The 24,751-nt window shown below is 37.8% G+C and overlaps 2 protein-coding genes across 10 annotated transcripts in view; both read left to right on the top strand.

Moving 5' to 3' along the window:
* The window catches only part of ncoa2 (nuclear receptor coactivator 2), a 92,665-nt gene extending 80,618 nt beyond the window's left edge, over nucleotides 1-12,047 (top strand). For 6 of the 9 annotated variants that reach the window (XM_066720954.1, XM_066720966.1, XM_066720948.1 and 3 more), the window contains 8 exons: nucleotides 702-918; nucleotides 1,842-2,132; nucleotides 2,556-2,633; nucleotides 2,988-3,453; nucleotides 4,808-4,988; nucleotides 5,284-5,482; nucleotides 5,894-5,983; nucleotides 7,964-12,047. In XM_066720954.1, coding sequence (XP_066577051.1) covers nucleotides 702-918; nucleotides 1,842-2,132; nucleotides 2,556-2,633; nucleotides 2,988-3,453; nucleotides 4,808-4,988; nucleotides 5,284-5,482; nucleotides 5,894-5,983; nucleotides 7,964-7,972 — 1,531 coding nt within the window. In that variant the 3' untranslated portion in view covers nucleotides 7,973-12,047. The remainder of the gene's footprint in view (nucleotides 1-701; nucleotides 919-1,841; nucleotides 2,133-2,555; nucleotides 2,634-2,987; nucleotides 3,454-4,807; nucleotides 4,989-5,283; nucleotides 5,483-5,893; nucleotides 5,984-7,963) is intronic. The other 3 variants (XM_066720977.1, XM_066720972.1, XM_066720989.1) reach the window with 3 other exon arrangements.
* A 3,861-nt stretch (nucleotides 12,048-15,908) lies between these two features.
* Nucleotides 15,909-23,658, top strand: prdm14 (PR domain containing 14). Its single transcript, XM_066720936.1, has 9 exons — nucleotides 15,909-16,702; nucleotides 18,496-19,164; nucleotides 19,480-19,533; nucleotides 19,627-19,784; nucleotides 20,204-20,474; nucleotides 20,763-20,965; nucleotides 21,370-21,471; nucleotides 21,990-22,209; nucleotides 22,587-23,658. The coding sequence occupies exons 2-9, from the start codon at nucleotides 18,555-18,557 to the stop codon at nucleotides 22,784-22,786; spliced, it is 1,818 nt and encodes a 605-aa protein (XP_066577033.1). The 5' UTR covers nucleotides 15,909-16,702; nucleotides 18,496-18,554; the 3' UTR covers nucleotides 22,787-23,658.
* Nucleotides 23,659-24,751: the final 1,093 nt, after the last annotated feature.

The following is a 24,751-nucleotide window of genomic DNA, read 5'->3' as shown; positions in this document are numbered from 1 at the left end:
CTTAATTTACTGTAAAAGACAACCAGTTAGAAAAGTTTATTCAGAGTAATTCTGTAATCCAAATAAGTCTGTTTTAGGGGCAGTTGTTTTATTTGAATAATTAAACAGTATTTAGAACTGTTATTTCAAATGTTCTGCTGAGTTTGAGTGCCCTTTGTGTCCCTCTTTTAGTGACTGCTTTTGTTCAGTGGGAAACGTACATTTATTTTCATTTGGAAAACAGTGTAAATCATTAGTCTCATCTCACGCAACAAAACAAGCACCTTAAATGGTCACAGTCACTGTGCTGGCAGTCTCACAGCAGTTTAGCCTGTGTGTTTAGGCTTTTCTGACAAGTCATTAAATACTTTTTTATTCCATTTCTTTCGGAGTCATATGATTACTGCACTCATCATGTTTGTAGTCTATTTCTATGCAGGACAATGGGATTTCAAAGAGAACTTTTGAGCCTTAATGTTTGCCAATAAGATTATTATTATTATTATATGATTATTTTAATTTATGATTATTACATTTTTATGTGAACTATTTTCAGGTGTACGGTGTTCCTACAGTAGACAAAGATGGACTAAACCACAATTTCAGTGCTCTGTTTGAACTCTTCTCAGAATTGTGACATTTGGGAGGAGGTGAATTTAGCAAAGCTGCTTGGTTGAGAAACCCTCCTCCAGTCTCAGCCCTGATATGTTTGTTTACCCCAGACAAGCTTACAGTGCCCCGCATGATGACGTGCTGTGTCCGCCCCCTGCCTCTGATAGCTCAGCGGACGAGGGGGCCCTGCTCAGCCAGCTCTACTCTGTGCTCAAAGACTTTGATGGCTTGGAGGAGATCGACCGGGCCTTAGGGATACCTGCATTGGTCAGCCAGGTAATCTTTAAACCTGCGCTTGTATATTCACGTGAATCCCGCACCAAAGAGGTATGTCCCTACATCATTGCTTTCAAAAGTTCAAATGCTAGATATGAGTCCTGTGTTTTCTGCATACTTTCAGACCCTTTTCCCCTTAAGGTTAAATGTACTGCCAGGCTTCTCAATAATTTAATAATATATTGGTGGGATGATTGTATGTTTACCATCTATAACTTTATAAAGTTAGCATGTTGTGTTAACCCAAAATCTGTCTTTAACTATCATTCCTGTCCAGTAAATCATAAATTGTTCTAGATTATATTAAGGCTGAAGACATAGATGTCTGCGAAGCAGGGGGGTGCCCAGATACTCTGGCTGATGTTCCTAAGTGGGAAAGGGTCTTCTTGTGCACTGTGTATGATTTATGTGTGGTCAGGTTTAAGGGGCAATATAAGATCTAATCGAAAATACAAACGATAACAGATTCAGTTCAGTAAACGCCTGTTATGTTGGTATCATTTACATTCACACACAGTCATATTTTAGAGAGATCTGTCTTTAGGTGCCCTTAGTAAGCAGCTGTAGTAGCAAATGTGAATTCTGTCACCCAAACAACAGTTTACTGAATTATAGCTAAATCTATCGTTTATTCCATTGACTCTGGGTTTGCCCTTTACCAAAAGCAATTTGTTCTAGTTACACTGCTGAACTGTTAACCCCTACTTTAATAATAATAAAGTTCCATTTAAAGGAAGCTATGGTCAATTTATCTTGTTGTTTTTTCAATAAATGGTCCCCTGCAGTGTTTGCTGCATGGTGTGGGTTGGTTTATTTATCTTTAATTCATTTGTTTGGAGTACTGTAGTATATAACATGCTTTGGCAACCACTTGCTTTATGTAAACATGCATTGTGTTTATGATTTAGAAATGCTTTATAATGCTGGTATGGTATGGCCCTAATCTGTAATGGTTGTGTTTGTTGGTGTCTCAGCAGGGCCAGGCGATGGACCCTGAGCAGTTCCCCAATCAGGACCCCAACATGATGCTGGATCAGAAACCTCCCATCTACAGCCAGCAGTATGTGGCTCCATCTCCCATGGGGCAAGGGAACTACCCACCCATGCAAGACGCCGGCTTTCATGCTATGGCTACGCAGATGGGCCAGAGGCCAGGGTACCCTATGTTACGCCTCCCAACCAGACCTGGGCTTCGTCCTGCTGGAGTGCCCACCCAGCCCAATGCTCTGAGGCTCCAGCTCCAACACAGACTACAAGCACAGCAGGTACGTTCCTCTGGCGTTTCTACTGTGAAACCACACTGCCCTATGGCCAGTCGAAATTGTGTCCTTTGTAAATTGTATGCCATCAGCTTCTAAGCATTTCTTTAATTTGCTTTGAATAGGAACTCGTCAAAATCTGTATGTGTAAGGCATGTCATATCTCTAATGGAACCTGATTTAATGACATGAAAAAGCCCCCTTTTCCTCCAGTTCACTAAGGTTAAATTACATATTTTCCTCACTGGAATCCATAGAAGTAACAGAGGTCAAGGTAGCTTTGACTGCCACCTGGTGGAGACTGGTTTTCACTTGCTTTAAGAAAAATAAGTGTTAGTACTGATTTAAATGTATTAGTATTGCATTTGTGTCTAGCATTGTATTATGAAGTGTGTCTTCAAAATTGCTTTGTAAATGTGATTTCCTCAGAACCGTCAGCCACTGATGAACCAGATGAGCAGTGTGTCCAATTTGAACCTACCTCCACGCCCTAATGTACCACCCCAGGTCAGTCCAACCGGGTGTCAAACTCTGTGCCACGAGAGGTCCTTCTCTCTGCAGATCTTCTTCACTCAAGAATGTTTATTGTATTGATAGTCATAGACAACAATTGATTTATTTAATCGGTAATGACCATAAGACTGAAAAGATGGGGCCATCCTAGTTTTGTATAAAGAAATTGCCATCAAAGTATATTGCAAAATATATGTTTGGGGTGGAGGTTAGGGTTAGTCTTCATGGATTAGTTTCTTTCCCACCCTCATTAGTTGCCAGCCTCTGTCTAGTGTTGGCTGCCACAGTGGATGAGTGTGTGTGTGTGTGTGTGTTGTGAGCATGTTGTCTCGGGCTGTCCCCTCTCAGGGAACCATCAATGCTCAGATGCTGGCTCAGAGGCAGAGAGAGATTCTCAGCAACCATCTGCGCCAGCGGCAGCTCGATCAGCAGCGGCAGCAGCAACAAGTGCGCCTGAGGACCATGATGATGCGCCAACAGGGCCTCAATATCCCTCCCGGCATGACGGCGGGGACGGCAGCCTCTGGGGGCCTGCCGGAGACCATTAACAACCCACGGATCCCTCAGGCAAACCCACAGCAATTCCCCTACCCGCCAAACTACGGTACTGGACTCACACCCCCACCACCCTCCACCAGCCCCTTCTCCCCAGTGTCCCCCAGCCTTCCTGGGTCACAGCTCCTCTCTCACAGCTCCTTGCATGGCTCCCAGATGAGTCTGGCTAACCAGGGAATGATGGGAAACATGGCAGGACAGTTTGGGGCTGTAATGAGTCCCCAAATGCAACACAATGCCTTCCAGTTTCCCAGCTCAGGTACTGCCTTTTTTTGGAGTGCTTTTTATTACTATGCTGAATGCCAGTACAGTGCAGGCTTAACAGGGCTGCTACTTTATATGCAATAAAATGTTGAAGAATCAGATTTGTGGCAGATCTTAATGGCTGTATACTTTTAAATTATTACTATGGCCTGGCTTTTTAGGGTACTGTTTGTGGACTCAGCCTTAGGATGGGAATGTCTACTAGTTTCACATATGTCCACAAGAGGGCAGTAGATAATTGTTTTAGAGCAGAGGCTGTTTTTTGTTGTTGTAAAACCATAATTTTCTGTCCTGGTAGATGGTATTTGCTCTGCAATAATCATTACAGCAGGAAATAATCCTATTTTGATGCACAGATGCAAATGATATTGACATTCCCTATGATCTGTATGGAAAACGCCATATGTATCATAAGGACACATTTGAATCTTAACAATCTGATAAACCTGTGTACATGGGTGTAACTTGTCATTCCTGTCTTTGGTGTCACTAGACTAATTGGCTGTTGCTTTTACTATGGGTGCGGAGCTGTTGATTTTAAATGAAACCCTGTAGGAACCGAATGACCCAGTTGTTACCCACTCCCTAGCCCCACCCCCCAACAATGACACTAACCCGCATGTGTTTTGTCTTTAATGTGTGCAATTAACAAGAGATGTCTGTACAATAAGACTGACCCGTGCTACAATAGGATCCTAAACAAGCTCACAGACCCACATTACAACATACAGCACCCATCAAACCGGCAGGCAGTTTCTTAAGTGATATTTCACCTCACAGTCTAGTGATGTTCACTGGAATTAGGTACATCCTGTACTTAATCAAGACGTATATAAAAGTGGGTCAAATTAATGTTGTAGAATACATAGGCAACCAGTATATTATTAAATTAATTTGCATACAATATGATAAGATCATTTTCCACACATTTGCATTCTGCAGGGCAGTGTTAAATTATTTATCAATGTAAATGTGTCATTTCCTAGTCTATTGAAACTCGCTCTTACTGAAAATACAGATACCATCAAGTGCTGTATAATTATGAAAGTAGCAAATGCGCTAGAAGTCACAATGATGATATTCATCTTCAATACAAATTATTGTTGCTCATTAAGACACTTACAATTTGTACTTTGTCAACACGTGTTGGAAAGCCAGTGCCCCGGCTTTCCAACACGTGTTGACAAAGTACAAATTGCAGCCACAGCTCATAAATGACGCCCACTATCGCAGGCTGAGCCTCGTCCTCATGCGCAGCCCAGCCCTAGACAGTATGGAACCGCTTGATCTGTACCCCCGGGTCTGAGTCCTGCATTGTAGTGTGCTGACCACTCTGTGTTGGCCCTCAGGGATGAGTCAGCAGCCGGACGCGGGGTTTGGAGGAGCTGCCACCCCTCAGAGTCCTCTGATGTCGCCCAGGATGGGTCACGCCCAGAGCCCCATGATGCAGCAGCAGCCTCAGGCCAACACAAGCTTCCAGCCGTCAACAGAGATGAACGGCTGGCCCCAGGGAAACATGAGTGGGAATAGGTAATGTTTCTGGGACTCAACATCCTACAGTAATGCCCTATATAGTAGAAATGTATTTATTTGAAAGTTTTTCCTCATCCCTCCAGCAATACAGATTTGAAAGATGATATACAAGGAAAGTCATACATCCAAGCTAAAAATGCACATTGGTCAAGGTCTTGTGGAGTGTCCTGTATTCTGGATGTGGATGTATTCTGCAGTTCAGTTCAGTTCAGTTGGGTGTAAAAGGAGTATAAAGGTCAAGTATGTATTCCCATATGTCTAATGACAATATTATTTTTCTTCTTTTTAATAGCATGTTCACACAACAGTCATCACCTCAGTTTGGGCAACAGTCAAACGCCAGCATGTACAATAACAATATGAACATCAATGTATCCATGGCATCAAACTCCAGCAGCATGAACAATATGAACCAGATGTCAGGGCAGATAAGCATGACCTCGATGGCCTCAGTGCCTACATCGGGGTTGTCCTCCATGGGTCCGGAGCAGGTAAGAGAGAGCTGCATCTGTTTACTGGTTTTTGTGTATTTATGTGGCATCTATACTGTGGGATAATAACATAAGTATCACTAATATGATTAAATAAAAAAGCGATCTTATTTCTAGTAGTACATTTTTGTAACTTTACCATTCTAATTATGCAAAGTAGCTTGCGTAGAAAATGACATTTTGAAGTTCAAAATTCATATCCTGTTCTGTGCCGGCTAGCTGAGAAGATATTCAGAAAGATTACTTAACCTCAGTCACTGAGACCATATTCATCTGCTGTGCACTTTAAAAAGAAAACACAACTACCAAAATATAAATTGTTCTAAAACCAGGAATGTAGTGTTGATTACTGTCGGTTTTGTGTGTTTTGATGTGAATCTTACTCCAACAATTCACCTTCTCACTCCACAGGTAAATGATTCTGGCATGAGAGGAAACGCCCTCTTTTCTAACCAGCTGCCTGGGATAGACTTAATTAAGCAGGAGGCAGATGGGACTCGAGTAAGTAATGATGCAGCTGTGTCCAACTCTAATCTTTCTCCGGAGTATCACTCAAAAGAAACAGTCAACGTCACCTAGATGCAAAGATGTTTCATAGAGTGTTTTTGTAGTTGCTAATGCAGACTGCTTGTTTATTTATTGTACAGCATTATTTGCAAGAAAGAGAGATGCATTGTAGAATACATTTTTGGTCCTGATTTATGTAATGCATTTAATTACTTAACCCATTACAAGTTGAAGGCCTTCTTACTATTTGCTTATACTTAATTGAGCTGTTTGCAGGACAGCCAGGTTGTGAATAATTTAACATAATTACCTTATGTAATTTTGAAACCAAGAGTTATGTTGCTACACTGACTTAACACAACCCCTAAAGATGGTGGAGTAATTAGTACTGTGCACTTAGTGCAAGACAGATTTGTTTTCATGGAGGCAATATTTTAAAAGACAAGTCCTTGTCGAGTTCAGGGCATGACATCAAATGCTATAAAACAGACATAAACAAAGGTTAAATTTGCTGGTGGATTTCAACTACTTATTATATATTGATTTATTTTTTCCCACCTCTTTTATGACTCACTCTGCAAACAGTTTGGGTCCTATCAAAAGCCAATTGAAAAGGAGCTCTTAAAATGCCATCTTTATCTCTCCGGGGGTTAATAACACACATTACTGCTGTTTTAAATACTATTCGAATTATGTTGGTTTGCCAGCTGCAGGACAGGACTACAATTCCAGGAAGAAAAGTAAATAGATTAGGTATTTGCTGGTTGAAATTGTATAACCTTACAGTATAGAAGTGCTCGTAGTTTGATGATGCAGTGTAATCTGTCTGCATTGCCATCTAATGGAAAGTGGTAGTATTAAATTACTGTCTAATCCGACAGCCTAATGTTAAATAATTACTTGCATATTTATAACTTTGCAACTTTAATGTACCTTACAGATACAATCTGTTGTACTGGTTGGAGTCTTTTAGCAAAGCTTCAGGTTTTCCAACTTTGATCTTTTTCTCTCTGGTATAATAAGAGCTTGAGATCTAAATAAGTTTGCTGTTAAAGCTTTTAAGCCTCATAAAATTGTATGAATATTTAACAACAGTACAACATTATGTGATTTTGAACTCCGCCAGTGGAGTTTTCTTGTACGCCAACAAGCCTTGGAAATTATGTCACTTGATTTATATTCAAGGAGTGCTATTGTAACTATTTGAAGTGAATAATTTAGTGCCCAGCCATTAGTGCAGCTACAGTGAATTTATATGAACTTACCCGAGGTAGTTAAGAAATCCCAAGACGTTCTATTTTTGAGACATTTGGTTCACTTCAGTGTGGTGTAATTGGGTTTTAAACATTGTTTTAGAGAATTATCATCATTGTGTGTTCACTTCAGAACACCTCTCGGTGTAATGGGAGGTGAGGGACAGGTAGAATAGCCTGAAGTCTTCAGTCTTCCTTTCTTTGTGTAGGTCTGGGTCATCATATATGCTTTTATAGTAAAGGGTTTGTTCCCATACATTTATATTATGTCATAGGAATAATAGGCACACAACCTTTTGATATTGAAAGGAGCAGCTTTTACATATGGATGACAGCTCGACACCAAGCACAAAAGTGAGCAGATTCAGAATTTGTAGTGACTGGTAACTTGAAAGAGAGCAATTTCACTGTCTTGAAATGCACGTTTAATTTGAGAAGGTTTAGTGAGAGGTATTTCCCTGACTAACAAATTCTTCAAATTAAAAAAAGGTAACGTACATCAGATACACAATACGAATAGTTATTTAGTTTCCTTTGCAAATAGAGTTATTTGCATTCTTTTCAAATGTGTAGGTGGTCAAATAAAATGCCACTCCTATGTATAAAATTGAATGTTTTTCTTTGTTTGGCTTTAAATGAAGTTTGCTGTGACAAATTCCACTGCAGTTTACCATGTTAACAATGCACACGTGTGAAAATAATGATTTTAATGTCTTTGCAGAAGTTTTGATGACCCTCGTCGCTGGTGGACCCTCAGAACATTACCTGACAAAGCATTGCAAAAACGCAGCATTGATTTGGGATGCTGAAATTCACGCCAACCCACAAAACCACCCACCCGACCATCCGCCGAAAGCCAGCTCTGCCACAGCTGCCCTGCTTGGGCTCAGCGTCCAAACCTCAAGGTGTTCTCCTCTGAGGAAGAAGGGGGAGGGAGGGTGGGGAGTACACGCATACTGACCCCTTGCAACTCCTCCTTAATGGGCAACTTGTATCTTGCTCCGAGTCTCAAGTAAATGTACTGAAAGTCAGTCAGTCTGTTCATCGCATTCACCGTAGTGTGACTTAGGTCTCCCCTGAATGACTAACTGATAGCGGCGTCAGAATCCTTGTCAGATGAATGTATTCCTTTATGGGGACGATGACCGCACTCTTGGTCTTTTACGAAGTACGCTGTTTGCTTTTCTCTCTCTCTCTCTCTCTCTCTCTCTCTCTCTCTCTCTCTCTCTCTCTCTCTCTCTCTCTCTTCTCCTTTTACTTTTTATTCTGTTATCTTTTGGGTGTGAAGACTCCTCAACTACATTTGAATTCTGGAATTTCAGCCATTTTGCTTTTCTTTTTTCTCTCCTGTTTGTTTTTATTTTATTGTGTGCAAATAAGAAAGATATTAAATAAAGTTTAATGGTTTATAAATTAATCATATGAATTAATAACAGATATGAATGGTTTGAAGAGCATATACAATTTTGTAAAATTGTTATTACAGTTTGTATTCTAAAGCTAGACTAATCTAGTCTAAAAGAGAGGTTGATAGTGTATAAAATGAAGTTTTAATGTTCTGTATTGATTTTTTTTTTTTCTTGTTTTAACAGTGTAGACCAGTACGATTATAATTACAATAAAATAGACTTTTTGAACTGGCAATAGTGTCTTAAAAAGGCACTTTATTATATTTTGACCCCTAAATGGTTCCATCTGAAATACAGTTCTGTTATGTTGGATGTATGGATTTGTTGGTCCAGTATTTTTAAAACAACTATTAAAACTTATCATCTCTTGTGATTATAAAGTTAGAGTATTGATAGTTTGTATATACATTAAAATGTTTTTTTTTGTTTTGCTTTTGTTTTTTTGTTTTTTTTCCTCCAGTCTGGTCTTAATAACTGCTTCTAAAATAAGAATGGAGTGTCACATGTTCATGTACAAAGGTGAGATGAGCAGCACTCACATGGTGACTTCAGATGGTACTGGTGAGAGTCAAATGAATCAAGAAGACATTTTGTCTTGGAGTAGCAAATGGGGGAGGAGTTAGTGTATAAAATATTGCTTGCTTTGAGCCTTTAGCGTAGATGTCATGGAAGGAAGGAAAACCAAGAGACAGCCATAACTCGATATTAAAGTGTGCTTTCTTTGTCATTTGGAGTGGAGTGCTAGTTCAGAGCTGCTAGGTACAAACTTTACTGTTCTGGTGTATGTAACCAAGCAATAACTATTACTTGAGAATCTTTTGTTTTACAATTTTGTACAGATTTCTGGAGGCAGTTTTGTCCCGTGATTGATTCTGAAAAATAAGGTACTTCAGTATTAAACCTAGCCACCTTTTTTATTGCTGTTGTGTATTAAAAAAGTAAAAATCATGATGCTATTAAATCATTATCTACAGCATTTATTTAGAGAGAAAAGTAGGTGTTAGTTGCCAACTTGGATATTTAATTCTGTTTTTTCATTCAGGAAGTATAATACCTGAACTCCATCTAGCTAGCAAATCGTGACTCGCTACCACTTTTTTCATGTAAGAAGCCCAGGGCTGTTCCGAGATACCTCAGAGGCAGTTTCCGTATGTAAACGATCATAGGTAGGATAAATCTACAATTTTATATCCTGTCTAATTTGATTCGCCCTGTAGATTTCATAATATATTTAAATGCTTATGACATGTTATAGGCATTTTCAAGTCAGTTAAAATTGGCAAGCTGTTGTAGTGTATTTCACCATGCATTGTTGTTTAAATACCTGATTGAACATGCCATGCATTAGTGAAAATCAAATTCCTTTGCCTTTTTCAATAATTCATCATGAAAGAAATTAAACCTTGCCTTAAGGCTACCCCCTGTCACACACGAGAGAATAATGAAGGACTCTATGAAATAGTTTTGTGTGATTGTTGGTTTTTCTTTTTTAGTTAATACAGTTGGCACACAACTTTTCAAAATGGAAAACCTACATCAGAAGTAACAAGAAATGAAAAAAAAAAAAGATTTGGGGGCAGAAGTACTAAAGGATTGGGCCTGGGTTAAGTTGTAAACATCTTACAAATTTAAAAGCACTGGATGACATATGAAAGCAGAGCAATGATATCCAAGTCTTTTTTGGTTTTGTTTAGTGGAGGTAATCTGTCTCCATGGTTAAACCTCCTGCACCTCTTATCTTGAACATACGAGTCACGACAGATATTTAAATTAGTATATTGTGGCTCTCTTCATTAGCATTTTGTCTGGATTCATTTAAAAAAAATGTCAGTTAATAAATTATTGCAAGTGAATCACATATTCCTGTATGTTTGGATTGCGACTGGCTTTTCTTAGTACATCTGCCCCTTGGTATTTATCTTTCAAATAATCCTATGATGTCATAATACAGTTTAAATGAAGTAACTTTTGAAAGAGCACTGTTGAGATATTTTTTCCATGTGATCATGAACACCCATGACTCCTTTCTAATAAATGATTTTTCATGGTTTGCTACAAATGCCACATGATTGTCTAAGAATGTACAACTTTTGTATAGGCTTTAGCTGCTCCTTTCTAAAGCTGTAAATTGTACTTCGTCTTCTTTAATGCTATGGAAATGCAAATGGCGGTAATGATGTATGGCTTGAAAATCACTTCCACCATTCTCGCTGAGATCTTGCCCCTGGTTTGGCTGGGCTCCTCTTGCTTTCCCTGGAAGACCTGAAAAGAATTAGACCTATCCTTTATATCCTAGTTTCTCACAGCATGCAGTGAATTTTGAAAGCAGTTGGTATATACATAGATTCCTGCTGAGTGTTATACATAATCTTGGCAAAACCCGTTTTATTAAGGTTGGGTTGTAGTACGATTTACAGATTTACCATCTTTTATTAAATGTAGTGTGTTTGAAACAACAAAAAGAAAAGCAAGCGGGGGGGAAGGTGTTAGAATAGCCAGTTTTAGCGAAAGAACCAAGTGTACTGCTCCCTTTGCAAAATCCAAAGATTACGTTGTCAATTTTAAAAACATAAGCCATGAAGTGTTGGTGTGGGTGAACAACCTTTTTATAGTATTTGTATCTGGGCAATTGTGACTAGGAGCAAAGAAACTATTTGCATAAAAATATCATACAGGCTTTGATTAAATTTAAAAAAACTTTCTCTCTCTACCTTTGTTTTAATTTTTTAATTTTAAACTTTCTTTTGTATAGTCTGCCAATTTCTTAGAACTGGTAAAAAGCTAAATGCAAGAACCTCGAAATGCTAAAACCTAGCATAATGCCTTAGATCTGGTTTTATGTCTTGTATATTACTACAACGTTGTCTGTTGTATTATATTTGTATAGTGAATTGTGTACAATACTGAATGAGTGCATCATCACTCAATATGTCTTTGTTGCTGAATAAAGACTACAGCACTGGCATATTCAGCTCGTTATTACTGTTAATTTTCCATGTGTTATTTGTGATCAGTTGTGGGTTATATTATTTGTACAATTGTTTCTCATTTACTGTCTGTGAATTATGTATGAAAAAAGATGATGCAAGAGTAAATCTAAGCAATATGTAAAATATATGGATTTTCTGGAGAAAGCTTACAGTGTTGCAGGCTCAGAGATGTATTTTTTCATTTGCGTTCACACTAAACATCACCTTGTTCACCTGCATTGATGTTTGTAACCTTAGTGTGAGCATTTTATGCAAAGTTAGATCTACTAAGAGAACTTTAAACACATTTATGCAAGTTGTTGACTAATATTGCTTTGCTGATGCTATTTGCTATTTGATGTTAAATAATGCCATTGTAAATAAAGAATTCTGTTATTGCAACATTTAATAAAAGCTACTGACTGTATGTTTTGCCAGTGTCAGGGGAGCTCGCTCTTCCCCTTAGTGTGTGCAAGAATTAAATGTCTGACAAGCCACCACTGCAATGTAAAACATATTTGTGGTTTGAAGGAAGGGTTTTTTTTACACCCTTTTTTCTATCCATCCCCTTAGATGCCAGTTATGCACAGTGAGGAGAGGGAAACTATGAACAACACCGCACTCGGAGTAATCAGTGAGATGTCATTTAAACATAAGACTTCGTGTCTGAGATTCTACATCCTACATGTTTATGCACCGCTCCCTTCCAGGTGAGTCCCAGAGCCTCTTACAAGGCAGCTCAGAGCAGCAGACATGCGGAGGAGCAGAGCTCAGACCCAGCGCTCCAGGACTGACACGGGGGATTATAGTTTGTTTAGTTGCTTGTCTTAAGACCCATGAGGATTCTATTAATTGTCCAAAACTTGCAACTCCAGAGAACTATTTTCTCAACAATGTTTTAGTGTTTAGAGGCAAATCAAATGTATAAAATCAGGCTTTGTTGTTAATAAATATGGTTGATCAGAATATTCCAGTTGCTTTTTTGGAGATTGAAGCAAACCTGCATGAATGCCTACCTTCTTGTGGCCCCGAGGTGCTGGGGTCTGAAACCTGGGTTATTTAGGACTACAGGGCCTTCTGGATTTAATTCCACTTGACTTCTTAATTAGCTAAATCAACTAATTAGTCACTTAATTGAACAAATTTAACCCTTTCACTGGTCCAAAGCTGGTGATAATTTAAGAAGACCTATAAAACCAGCTGGAACCTATGTGTGAAATGTGAAGTGTAATTCCCAAAGGAAGGGTAAGTGACCAGAAGAGCTAGTAATTATTTAGGTAAAAGAAATCCGAGCTAAATCATTACCATTGTCCATTACAGTAAAGTGAATAATGGCTTTGCAGGAGAAGCAGCTCTCATTATAACATGCTAAAACCAAAACCCCTGCAGCTTGCTATAATACTTCACCACTGAACACTAGAAGAGTGAACTCTGAGACCTGATTAAATACCACATCTGTAAGTCGAAATGTTACATATTTTTGCATCCATGTATAGCTTTACAAGCTTTTCTATTTAACCATTTATTATTATTATTATTATCATCATCATCAATAGTAGTATTTTAACACTATTTTTAACGCAATTTGGGTGTCTGGGGGGTTATTAAATAGCACTGTCATGTATATATATATATATATATATATCCTTCTCCCGTTTGCAACACCTCATCTTTAATCTGAAACGCCGTTGCATGTGACCCCTATCTTGACAGCTGGATAATAACCAATTAAGAAAGCACCCAGTGAAAATGAAAGATGATCAATTGCTGAATTCTCGTAATTTGTGATTTATTAATCTGCTGTATTTAGTTCATTCCGAGTTGTAGTTGAATGTTAAAATGCATTGCAACACAATCCCGACACCCGGTAAAATATGAGCCCCACGAATTACATTGGGTATGAAATCAAGAAATGTATCGGTAGCGAGAAAAAGACAAAAATGTATTCACAGTAGATTAACCAAATACATAACGAGTTTCATGTCGCTTCCCTAGGGAAAAAAAAGAAAACTGGTGATTGTTACTTCGTAGTCTGTATTGTAATTATGAATGGACAAAGTGGGATATTTGTATTTGTTTAATTGCGATTTGTTTTGATGTGTTAGTTTATTTTCATTGTGGATTAATATGGGGTTAATATTAAGTTGTCTCAATACCCGTCCCCTCAATACATCCTGCACGATGTCAGATCCAGAAGATGCAAGTTTTCATTTAACAGATTAATATGAATAGTGTTTTAAAACATGTCTTATTGCAAGCTACTGTAAGAGATAGGTAGGTCTATGAATAGTTCTCTATACTGTACTCATACATTGAGTCCCATGTTAAAACGCACACAACAGCGAAAAGTGGTGGTTTGGGGTAATTTTGCGTGTTTTCTGATTTCTCCTCCGTGTGCGACATCTTGCGGTAAACCTGTAACATTTTCTTCCACCTGTTTTTTGGACATTTTCATTTTGCTCACATTGTTACTCGAAACTGTTTGTATAAATCGTTCTGATACATAATTAATCGATATAATTAATTAAATGAAATCGAATGAATTAATTTCATCCATGTTCTCAATAAATTAATACAGTATTATCCTTAGACCCATTTGTTCTGGCTAATGCAAAGTATATTCCTAAAATAACCACGGAATATATAAAAGTGTTGGCAGCTACATACATCAATCTACACTTGTTTTCATTTAACACACTGAATGAATAAATAAGGTAATATAGCCTATTATATATAATAGATGGTTTGTCAGTGAGTGTTACATCCCACACCCATTTAAAAAGAGTAGTATAAATACAGATGCTGTTTAACTTTGAGTACATCCTATTGTTATTGCTTTAAATTGACCGTGCAGGGTCTCCCAGGAATTTAAAAACTGTACCCTTTCTTGGGTGTCTTTTTATTGAACTATTGTTAGAGTCACACTTTAAAGGGGGGTATTTGGTTTAGTTTTCTGTTATTTTTAATTAAAACACAATACATACCAATTTTAAGCAATACAGAACAACCGCACTTTGTTTGTTTGTTTGTTTGTCTGCCATCATTTACTCAAGCTGTAAAATATCCAGTCCAGAGGCACTTGTGTTTCTTGCGGATTTAATGGCGGCTATAGGAACAAGTGCATCGATATCTTCATAATGCGGGGATCGATAATAAAGCCCTGATCGTTTATTCACGAATCACCGATTGCGGCGATCAATGCGGGGACAGTTTAATTATTTATATAAGTGTTGTCTGAGGAGTATTTAAATGTGTCCCACTTACAATTACTAGAAAACAAAGTATTTCAGCATATCTTACTTTGGTGAAGCAAAAATCATCACTTTAGGCAAATAAATATTTGTTTTGTTGTTTTGCTGCTGCTGAAACCTCACTACCGATTATTTAAGGATAAAACCGGGATAAAAATACCTTACAGATATTTTGATAAGGTAAAATCAGTTTGAAACGGACTGACCTATATACATCCTGAAACATGAACACCTATTTGTATGTCTTAAATAGTCTTACCAAGTTTTTCTTTCTAATTATCCCTACGATTCGTAGTTGCTTCAATTTATTTATTATAAAAATGTTTAAAACGGTCTTTGGTGTCATATTATTTCAACATTTTCTTACAGAATGAAGGGGCAATTACAGAAAGTCTAAGAAGCTTTTCTCCCAATTAATTGATGTTTTATTTCTCTGATACGGGTTAAAGGTGATGCAGCCGACTACACGTCTGTAAAGTATTTGAACACTGAAGAAAAAAAGAAATGGAGACAGACCTCTGTGGACAAGGTGTTAACAGCGGTTCTGGAGATCACCCTTCTTTTACCAAATTTGAAAGACCTGAAAGTATTTAATTCAAAACAATTAAGCAGGTGGTCGATTCAGTAATCTAGAAACAATTGGAGCAATCAAATGAACACCTACAGATTTCAATAATTCCCTTTGTCGAGCTGCTTAATTGATTAATTACTCCCATGTGTTCCCAGTATTTAGAAATCGGTGACTTCTATGATGAAGGGGATTGGGGCTCTCCAGGACCAGGGTTGGGCCCCAGTGAAGTGCATGTGCCTGCTTTAATACGGGTCGCTCTTGTGACAGGGTGTAGGAATAGCTATATCCATCCATGAAACCGCTTATCATGCTAAATATAGGCTAAATCTTAATCTATTAAAAACAAAAAGCTAGATTCACAGTAAGCTGAACGCCAGTATTTTAAGTTGATTGAATCCATAGTTTCCTCGGTCAGTAACCTACTTTTATTGCATGTTCCCATTTTGTTTTTTAACCACTGTACAACATTAAAAAAAAAAAAGTAATGATCTCTTATTAAACATTTTAAATACAAATGAATTCGTTGCAAATATAACTCAACTATGCATTTGTTGAATCAAACCAGACGTCTGATAATGCTCTTATATATAAAACATTGATTTGAGTTTTGGGCGTAGTTTATTCATGCCAGACAGTTTTTCTTTAGAAGAAGTACATTGTAATTGTTTATGTATATCTTTATTTTGAACTAATTTTAATAGTTACATTTATATTAAAGAGAAGATGCATGTTTAAGTTTCTGACAGTCCAACAATTAATCTGTTAAAGACAATAAAAGTGTCTCCACGATATGCAGAAAGTAATTTCCTACACACAATCCAGGATTAGCTGCGAGGTGATGTGAAGTTGTGCAGCTCCGGAGTGTTGTCTGTTGAGTGATGTCCTGTAAATATAAAAGCGTGGGATCAGTGGAAAGCAGGTTAGTAATAATAATGTGTTAAAGTGCCATCCCCAGGGGCGCAGATAGATAATCTGGATGAGCTGATTTCTGACCAATGGCTGTCAGGAGGGGGACAGGCATCTCCTCCGGTCCTGTCTCTGTCCAGTCCACTCTTCACACCAGCTGCCCTCAGTCGTGCATGGGGCAGGATGAGCACTGCAACTCGCTGTCTGTCCTCAACCTGGGAACCCGAGTAGATGCGCTGGGTTAAACAAAGCTATTGAAGAAGCGTGTGTGAAAGTATTCATTCCTATGATGTCTTTGGAGTTAACAGACCTGAACATTTAAAACGAGAAAAGCATCCGATCTAGAACAATAAGGTAAGATGCTATATTTAATCTTCTCTTTCTTTCTTTTTTATTCTTTCTTGCATCTGTCAACGCAACTTCACCTAAGAACTACATTTGGATAACCTGCCTCATGCATTGCTGTAGTTTAATTAGTAAAATGGCAAATCTCAATTCAATTAAAGTTCAATAAAACAGTTAAGTGCATACATTCACTGAAACTAAAGTTGTCATTTACAATATTTGTGTTTGTCGGAAGCCAAATTAACCCAGTGAGGTCCATGTGTTGACTTAATGCTTTGTGAAGGAGCTCTGATGGCTTCATTATTGGTGACCTTTCTGGCTGACCCGCTGTACTTTAATTTAAGTGTCACGACCCTGATTTGTTCCAGTTATTGGCTGTTATTGATCCAGACGATAATATTAAAATTATTACAAATCAACACGGATTAAACCTGTCGACGTATTTTCACACACTTTATAATTCCCAACTAAACGAGTACAGTTTTTAATCTTGTAGAGCTATTTATTCATCGTGCAATTTATGAAACGCCGTAATTGTACTAATAAGCCGGCAAACTTGACAAGATTTTCTCTAGTGTATATATAATAAATCCCATGTATAGGTAAAGATTCAATTTTCGGTTTAGATAATTTTTATAAATGTGATTTTATAAGCATTCCTAAACATAACTCCTTAGATTTATGGGTTTGTGATTTTGTTTGTAGGCATAACACTTTGTGTTTTAAAGTAGTTGACGGGATATTGTTTAGCCTGCTACCGATCCCCTTTTTCAACTTTCATGTAAATGCTTTTTAACACTCACTGAAGTGGATGTGATTTGCAGTCTTGGTGCTCTGCTGCTGGGGGTTTTCTTGCTAAAATGGGAGTATGTCCCCATTGTTTGCACCCTTCACAAATTCAGCGATTTAGCTGCAGGCTGTTATTTTATCCAGGCCCTTAATTGCCTCTTTTCAGGGAGACCCCCTCAGTATAGGAACTTATTGTTCTGGGTCTGTTAAGATCACTGCTAAGTTTAGCATCTGATCCTCCACACCTAGATCGCCGTATAGATTTCGATTTGCAAATGCATTTGGGAAATTAAGTATCTGCATTTGGAAATACCCTTTGCGTGCACTACTTCATCTCACACATAATCAAATATTTCTAGCCGCAAGTTTTGTTTCTTGATTAAAATCGATGTTAGAGAATTATTTATTCGTCCTAAACATGCCAATGCATTTACCCTATAAATTAATTTGCAGCATCAACTAACTACAGAATACAGAATATTTATATCTGTAATACATTATTTACTATAATTTAATAGATTTTTAACTGCCCTGTCTGCCTACATGTCTGGTTATTTATATAACCACCTCATAACCGGCTGGGTATTTAATGTTAAAACGAAATTTATAATTGAGAGAAATGTGAGTGTCTTTCTCCGAAATTTTGATATGCTAGAGAAGCCAAAACTACCGGCTACAAAATATAGACTGTATTTCTTGAATTATGTAACGAGCCCTTACAATTCTGATCTAATTTTGACAATTAGAAAAATTACGAGCATATACAATAAGAGTATGACCTATATAAAACGAAGCTCATCACTAAACATCTAGTTTTGATGTCATTAGCTTTTCAAAAGAGAGCGTATTTCCTCCCTAAATGCATAAAAACATTAATTTAAATAAAACGGCAAATGAATCTTTTATATTATCATTTCAAAATGATTGATATGAATATAATATTCAATAACAATTAACGCTGGAATACACGTGGTATTGGTGATAATTATGTCTGATTTGTTTTTGTCTTTTAGATCAAAGGCTGGAACAGAATTCCTTTCCCAGACTCTGAAATCTTTGATCTCCTACTGGGATGTCGTTGTCATTGTCAAGCAATCCTGCATTGAAGGACAAGAGTTACCATTTAGAAACTCTCACAACCAGTCCGGATAAACTACCACATTATTACCCGGCTGTGCTGCCCGGCTCGCAATATATGGATGTCTTCAGAAGCGCCCAGAGCATCTTCCACCCGCTCAAGTCTCTGGGACGCCTTGTCACGGACACGCAAACAGTGATGCCATTTAACTTCAGTGGACTCCCATCCTTTCTCAACCCTCACCACCAGTCAACCGCCCTGCATGGACAACTCTTCAACGTGTTACCGTCACACAAGCACCCAGCCAGCATCCCCAACCCTCTCTACTCCAGACATGAAGATGCAGGTGCCAGGGTTACTGGTCAACCTGCGCGACCTAGATCAGGGTTCAATAGTCCTCAAAGCGAGACAACTCTTTCAACGTGTTCTCCGGCAAAAGAAAGTGTCTTCAGTGCGCACAGTGGCGGCCCGATGGCGGAGAGAGCCCGCACTTTCAACTTCACCGAGGAGGACCTGTACACGGTGCTATACGGATATTCAAAGGAGAACAGAGACCAGAGCATTGGCCACGCTATATCTGGACTGGTATTCCCTGAACATGCAGGTATGCGTACATTCAATGAACTTGCTTTTGGATAACTCGATCATTGTGTGTATGTGTGAAAAAGGGAGAGTGTTTTTTTTTTTTTAAAACATCACTTTTGTAAAACATTTCACTTATTGGTTTAGCATTGTTTCTAGATGTATTTAAACTTTAGATTCAGACTTATGAATTGCATTATTACAGCTAGATGATACAAGTAGTTCACTAATTGATTTAGAATGCTTACATTCTGAAAAGTATAAAGAATCTGGAATTCTAGATGTATACGCCAATTAGAAGAACATTATAATAACATATATATACTTGTTTTTACAGTTCCTGAATCTCAATTCCAACTACTGGATTGCGATTCCCTTGACCTGCCAGAAGGTACGTTATTTTGCTTGCAATATCATGTAGTCTGCTACTGCTTTAAATTGTACTTCGAGACTTTATGATTTTCTTCTCCGTTGTCTTGCACAGGATTGTCTATTCTGCAAACAAAATACGGATGTTTTCCTCACTACGGCATTTACTGCAAAAGCATCATTCCGAAGGGGTGCAGGTTTGGACCCTTTCAGGGAAAGGTGGTCAACACCAGTGAAATCAAAACCTACGATGACAACACGCTTATGTGGGAAGTAAGCATCAACAGACCTTTAAAACTTCTATACACATCAGATTAGGGAGGGAGAGACATTCAAACTTTCAACCCTATCAAATTCTTAAAAATGCAGTTATTTTCGACAGGATCTTGAGTTGTTTCGTTTGTTTTGTTTTTGTCCATAATAGGATTTTAATACATTGGTGAGTCTTGGTTTCATCTTCAGTATATACCGAATACAGTTTACATTAAAATGGAGAGACGGGTTATACTTTTTTTTTCCCGAACCCAAACCCAATGTAATACATGTTTCAAACATTTAACCGCTTTGTAAAGAATATTATCGAAATTTACCAGGCTTCTGTATATGTCGTTTATGTCACTGTGAGATTTAAATCGCAGGGGAAATGCACATTTTATATATATATATATATATATATGTATATTTGATTCCAGATTTTCGACAATGGCCGGCTGAGCCATTTCGTGGACGGCAGGGGCTCGTCGGGTAATTGGATGTCTCTGGTGAAGTGTGCCCGGTTTCCAGAGGAGCAAAACCTCACCGCTGTCCAGAGCCAGGGCCAGATCTTTTACGAGGCCTGTAAAGAAATTCGGCCCAAACAAGAGCTGTTGGTGTGGTATGGAGATTGTTACTCGCAGTTTCTGGGAATCCCGCTGACCCTGAAAGAGCTTGCAGACGAAAAGGACCTCCAACAGCAGAATGAGGGTACGCACTTATGCCCTCTATCTATACATCATGTAGTATACCCTATGGTTCATTTATCATAGCAAGATAATTCATTTGATTTAAAATAAGCTAAAGTTATTTCATTAACGTTTGGACCAGCGATCTAAAAAAAGCATACCAGGTTTCACATAGCTACATTGCAGTCCCGGTTTCCAATCTGGACCCAATGCAACTTTTAATAAATCTGAATGAACCCATCACTGTTTATAGAAGTACTTTTTTGTCCGCATTTCAGATTCAGCATGGTTTTGTTTGCTTGTGTTGCAGAATCTGGGGACGGATTCAAGTGTGACCGATGTGGGAAAGTGTTTGCGTACAAATACTACCGAGACAAACATCTGAAGTACACGCGTTGTGTGGACCAGGGGGACAGGAAATTCCCGTGTCACCTCTGCAACAGATCATTTGAGAAGCGGGATCGACTCCGCATCCACATTTTACACGTACACGAGAAGCACAGACCCCACAAAGTAAGATCTCCAGCTAGGCCACATTTATTTGTGCTCGGATGCATTTTTATAATCAGAGCTGAGCTTTTCTTTAGGATTCATTTACATTAAGTGAGCGATGATACTCCTGTTAAGACGAACATTAAATTAAAGCAATTTGCAATACAAATCTTAATAGGGTTATAATGTGTAGACCATGTGACTGTTTTCAGCATCGTCCCTCGTCCTGCCCGCGTAAGATACTCCGGGTCGTGGTGCTGAAAGGACAGCTCCCCTTGCAGACGCCACTGGCCACTTATTAGCGCAACACAAGCGACATCAATAGACCGCAGACTTGGCCAGGTGTCGGCTGTAAAGTGTTATTGTTAGTGTGTTGTATTTGTCGTAGTATTAACGATAGCAATGTGTCTGTGTGTCTGCTGCAGTGCTCAGTGTGCGGGAAGAGCTTCTCTCAGTCGTCCAGCCTGAACAAACACATGCGGGTGCACTCCGGGGAGCGGCCGTACAAGTGCGTTTACTGCAACAAGGTGAGCCGCGTCCGCAGCGCCAGCGCAGCACTTCATTGGACACCCTCCTCATTTCATGGCGCATTTACTGGCAGCGTGCTTATTGTGTTTGTGAAAGCAGGCACACTGCGAGGAGACACTTACATGCTAATTAATGCCCAGATGTACACACTTTCCATTGTTTGTGAGTGTGCGATTTCAATTTTATTGCTTTCCAAGTAACAAAAACCGGCCCTTCACCCCACAAAAATTCTCATTTACTAAATTGCTGCTTTGTCAACATGAGCGAAATGAGTGGCTGCCGTGTGATAGCATTATATTACTTATAATACTATATTCACATTTAGACGCATTGCAATTCCGAAATCACATAGACTGTTTATTTGGCAGAGAGTTGTATTTTTATATACAATTATTTTATCTCGAACGCCGCATTAGTTATTAATATAATTTGTGAAAAGTGTTCGCCTTTTTTAGTGTTAGCAAATTTACAATATATAATGTTTGCATCTAACAGCGCTTTTGCTCGGCTTTCCTAGGCTTTCACCGCTTCCAGCATCCTGCGGACTCACATTAGGCAGCACTCGGGCGAGAAACCCTTCAAATGCAAGCACTGTGGAAAGGCTTTCGCATCCCACGCAGCTCATGACAGCCATGTGAGACGAACCCACGCCAAGGATAAACCACATACCTGCGATGTGTGTGGGAATACATTTCAAGAGCTGGAAGAACTGAAATATCACATGAAGAACCACGAAGGTATGCAATCGCTGTGCTCTGTGAAATAACAGCCTCTGAAGTCCTAATGATTCATTAATACTGATGTTCTGGCAATAAAGACATCCTAAAAAAAACAATATAAATATTTAATTTCTATTGTCAAAACATTAGAATGAGTGACGTCTTAGTTTTTGTCACATGTTTTTTAAATTGATGAATGCATATTTTTTTTTAAAGTAATGAAATATGAAAATCCATATAAATACAATGGGTATCAAAGTTACATTAGCAGTTGCTGGTAGGACATAATCCAATCAATGTATTATTGAATAAATGCTTCAATTTCATAACTATCTTGATATAATGCATTATCTATGAATACAGATGGTACTGTAATTTCATTTTGTAATTGGCAGATAGACCACTGTTAGAAACTACCATTGCAGCAGACGTCAAAAACTCCTGCATTCCTACAAATGTGCCCACAGAAGGGGATTTGTACACCAAAACCAAGGACTGTTCCAGTGGGAAAAGGATTCATGGAGAGAGCTACTCATTCATGACAAACACTAGCATCACAGTCCTCAATCCAGAGGGTTATAGGCCCTGGAATTAAAAAGAGAAAAAATAAATTAAGATTAAAGATGCTGCTATCAGTTTTTGTTTTACAGATGAAATTGCTTTCTGCTTTTAATTATTGTAAAAAAAATGTATAATTTTTAATTTTACAATTGTTCTTTGACATTTTAAATTTTTGTGTGATGGCAAGGTCTATGATGAATTTAAGTTTCAAAAGTATTTAATTTTATTTGTTTTATATTCTTCCAGAAATAGTCTATATTGTCTGAGTCATTTACATACGTTGACTTCAAGCTACAATTCTGTTCTTTGCACATGCACAAACACTTTTTAATGGCTACTTTTATAATATGCAAATTTGTTTGCACAAGGACGTTTTAACTGAGATTATATTGCACATTAACAAATAACCCGATAGAATGTGGTTATTTCTTTAAAAATGTTTTACTTCTGTTCTGCATAAAATACTGGCATTCAGAAAAGGCATTTGAACTTTTGAACTTACCTTGCCAATCTTCAATGTGCTTCATGATAGATTTTATAGAATAAAATGATAGATGGCCTCAGGACACTATGCAATTATTTACTACCTCTAAGATATATCCCCTGTACTGACTGTTAGATCATTGTGTCCTTCTGTGTTACTGTAAATGCAAAGCTGTTTGTTAGAAGCTACCAGTTATGTGAAATACTGTTTATATTGAAAGATGTGCACATTCAATTTATAAATAAAGAATCATTGGGCATGGAAATAAAATTAGTATTGCTTCCATTATTCAGAGGGATTCGATTTGCATAGGAATGTTTAAGTTATTTTATTTATGTCTGGAAAGTTTAAGCCTTTTATCTTGTAAATGTGAACAGTTTGTAATTTGTCTGCAGCCATGGAGCTTTATGTAACTATACAATTCCAACTAATAAATGCATCATTAAATGTTGCTACAACCCTGTTTTATCAAGTGCTTTTATTAACATGACAAAGTGAATCATAATTTGAGGAACTGTGAAAATGCATATCCACAAATATAACTTTGGGCCAGTTTGCATAATTAAAAATACACCTGCAATATTCTATATTATGTTACTCAGATGGAGTCCTGGTGTTTATCCATACAGTTTTCTTGAAATTGCTGACTCATATATATAATTTTTGCTTTGGATTGCCTCTCCGAACCACTCCGCTTTATCACAGACTTTGCAGCTCCCTCTTGGTTACTGCTTGCAGACTTTGGAACCCCCTTTAGCCCTGCAGGTTTGGAAAATGAAAGCATCTAGAGTTCATCTATCAGAAAAATACTGATTACTCTCCAAAACCACTTCCTCTTCCCAATAAAGTGGTAATGTAACTTCAGTAATGGGTTTTGTCATGGAGAAAGGCATATGTTCTCTCGTGAATAGTTATTCACACTATTTTCATTTTTATTTTGCAAACCGAAATACATTTTACAATGGAGTTCCATACCCTACATTACAACCAGCCACTTTAAAGAGTAATAACCTGTATGCAACACAACACCAAGCACAAAGTGGAGCAGACTTAAACAAACAGGCAATTGTTAGTGTGGTCTTGTATGTATAGCTGGTCCATTTGTCTATGTTTATGGAGAAAGGTTTACACTTTTATCAAGATCTCAGAAATATGGTAAGCTGAATTATGAGATCTTGAATTTGTGAAGAGAACTGCATTTAAGATATATTAAGATTTCCTTTTTGAAAAAACGCAATGACTTAAAATGTCATCTGAAATGTTTCAGATAAGTCTTAAACTACAATTGTAAAGAGTATATTTAAAATTGGATCTCTGATCAGTTCAAGATGTATAGATTTTTCCAGATATCATTTAATATATAATTTAATCTGCAGATCTCTGAGTTTCATTTGTATCTGGAAATTGTTTAGATATCGGAAAATATATATTTTAAAGTGACAATTTTACATTTTGATTTATTTCAAACCGCTAAGCTTTAATGAAAACAAAACAAACGTACATTAAAATATCAGA

Source organism: Amia ocellicauda, chromosome 2, assembly GCF_036373705.1.
Source record: "Amia ocellicauda isolate fAmiCal2 chromosome 2, fAmiCal2.hap1, whole genome shotgun sequence".
Lineage (NCBI taxonomy): Eukaryota > Metazoa > Chordata > Actinopteri > Amiiformes > Amiidae > Amia > Amia ocellicauda.
The sequence above is the reverse complement of the archived record's forward strand: the minus strand, read 5'-3'. Positions and strand labels throughout refer to the sequence as shown.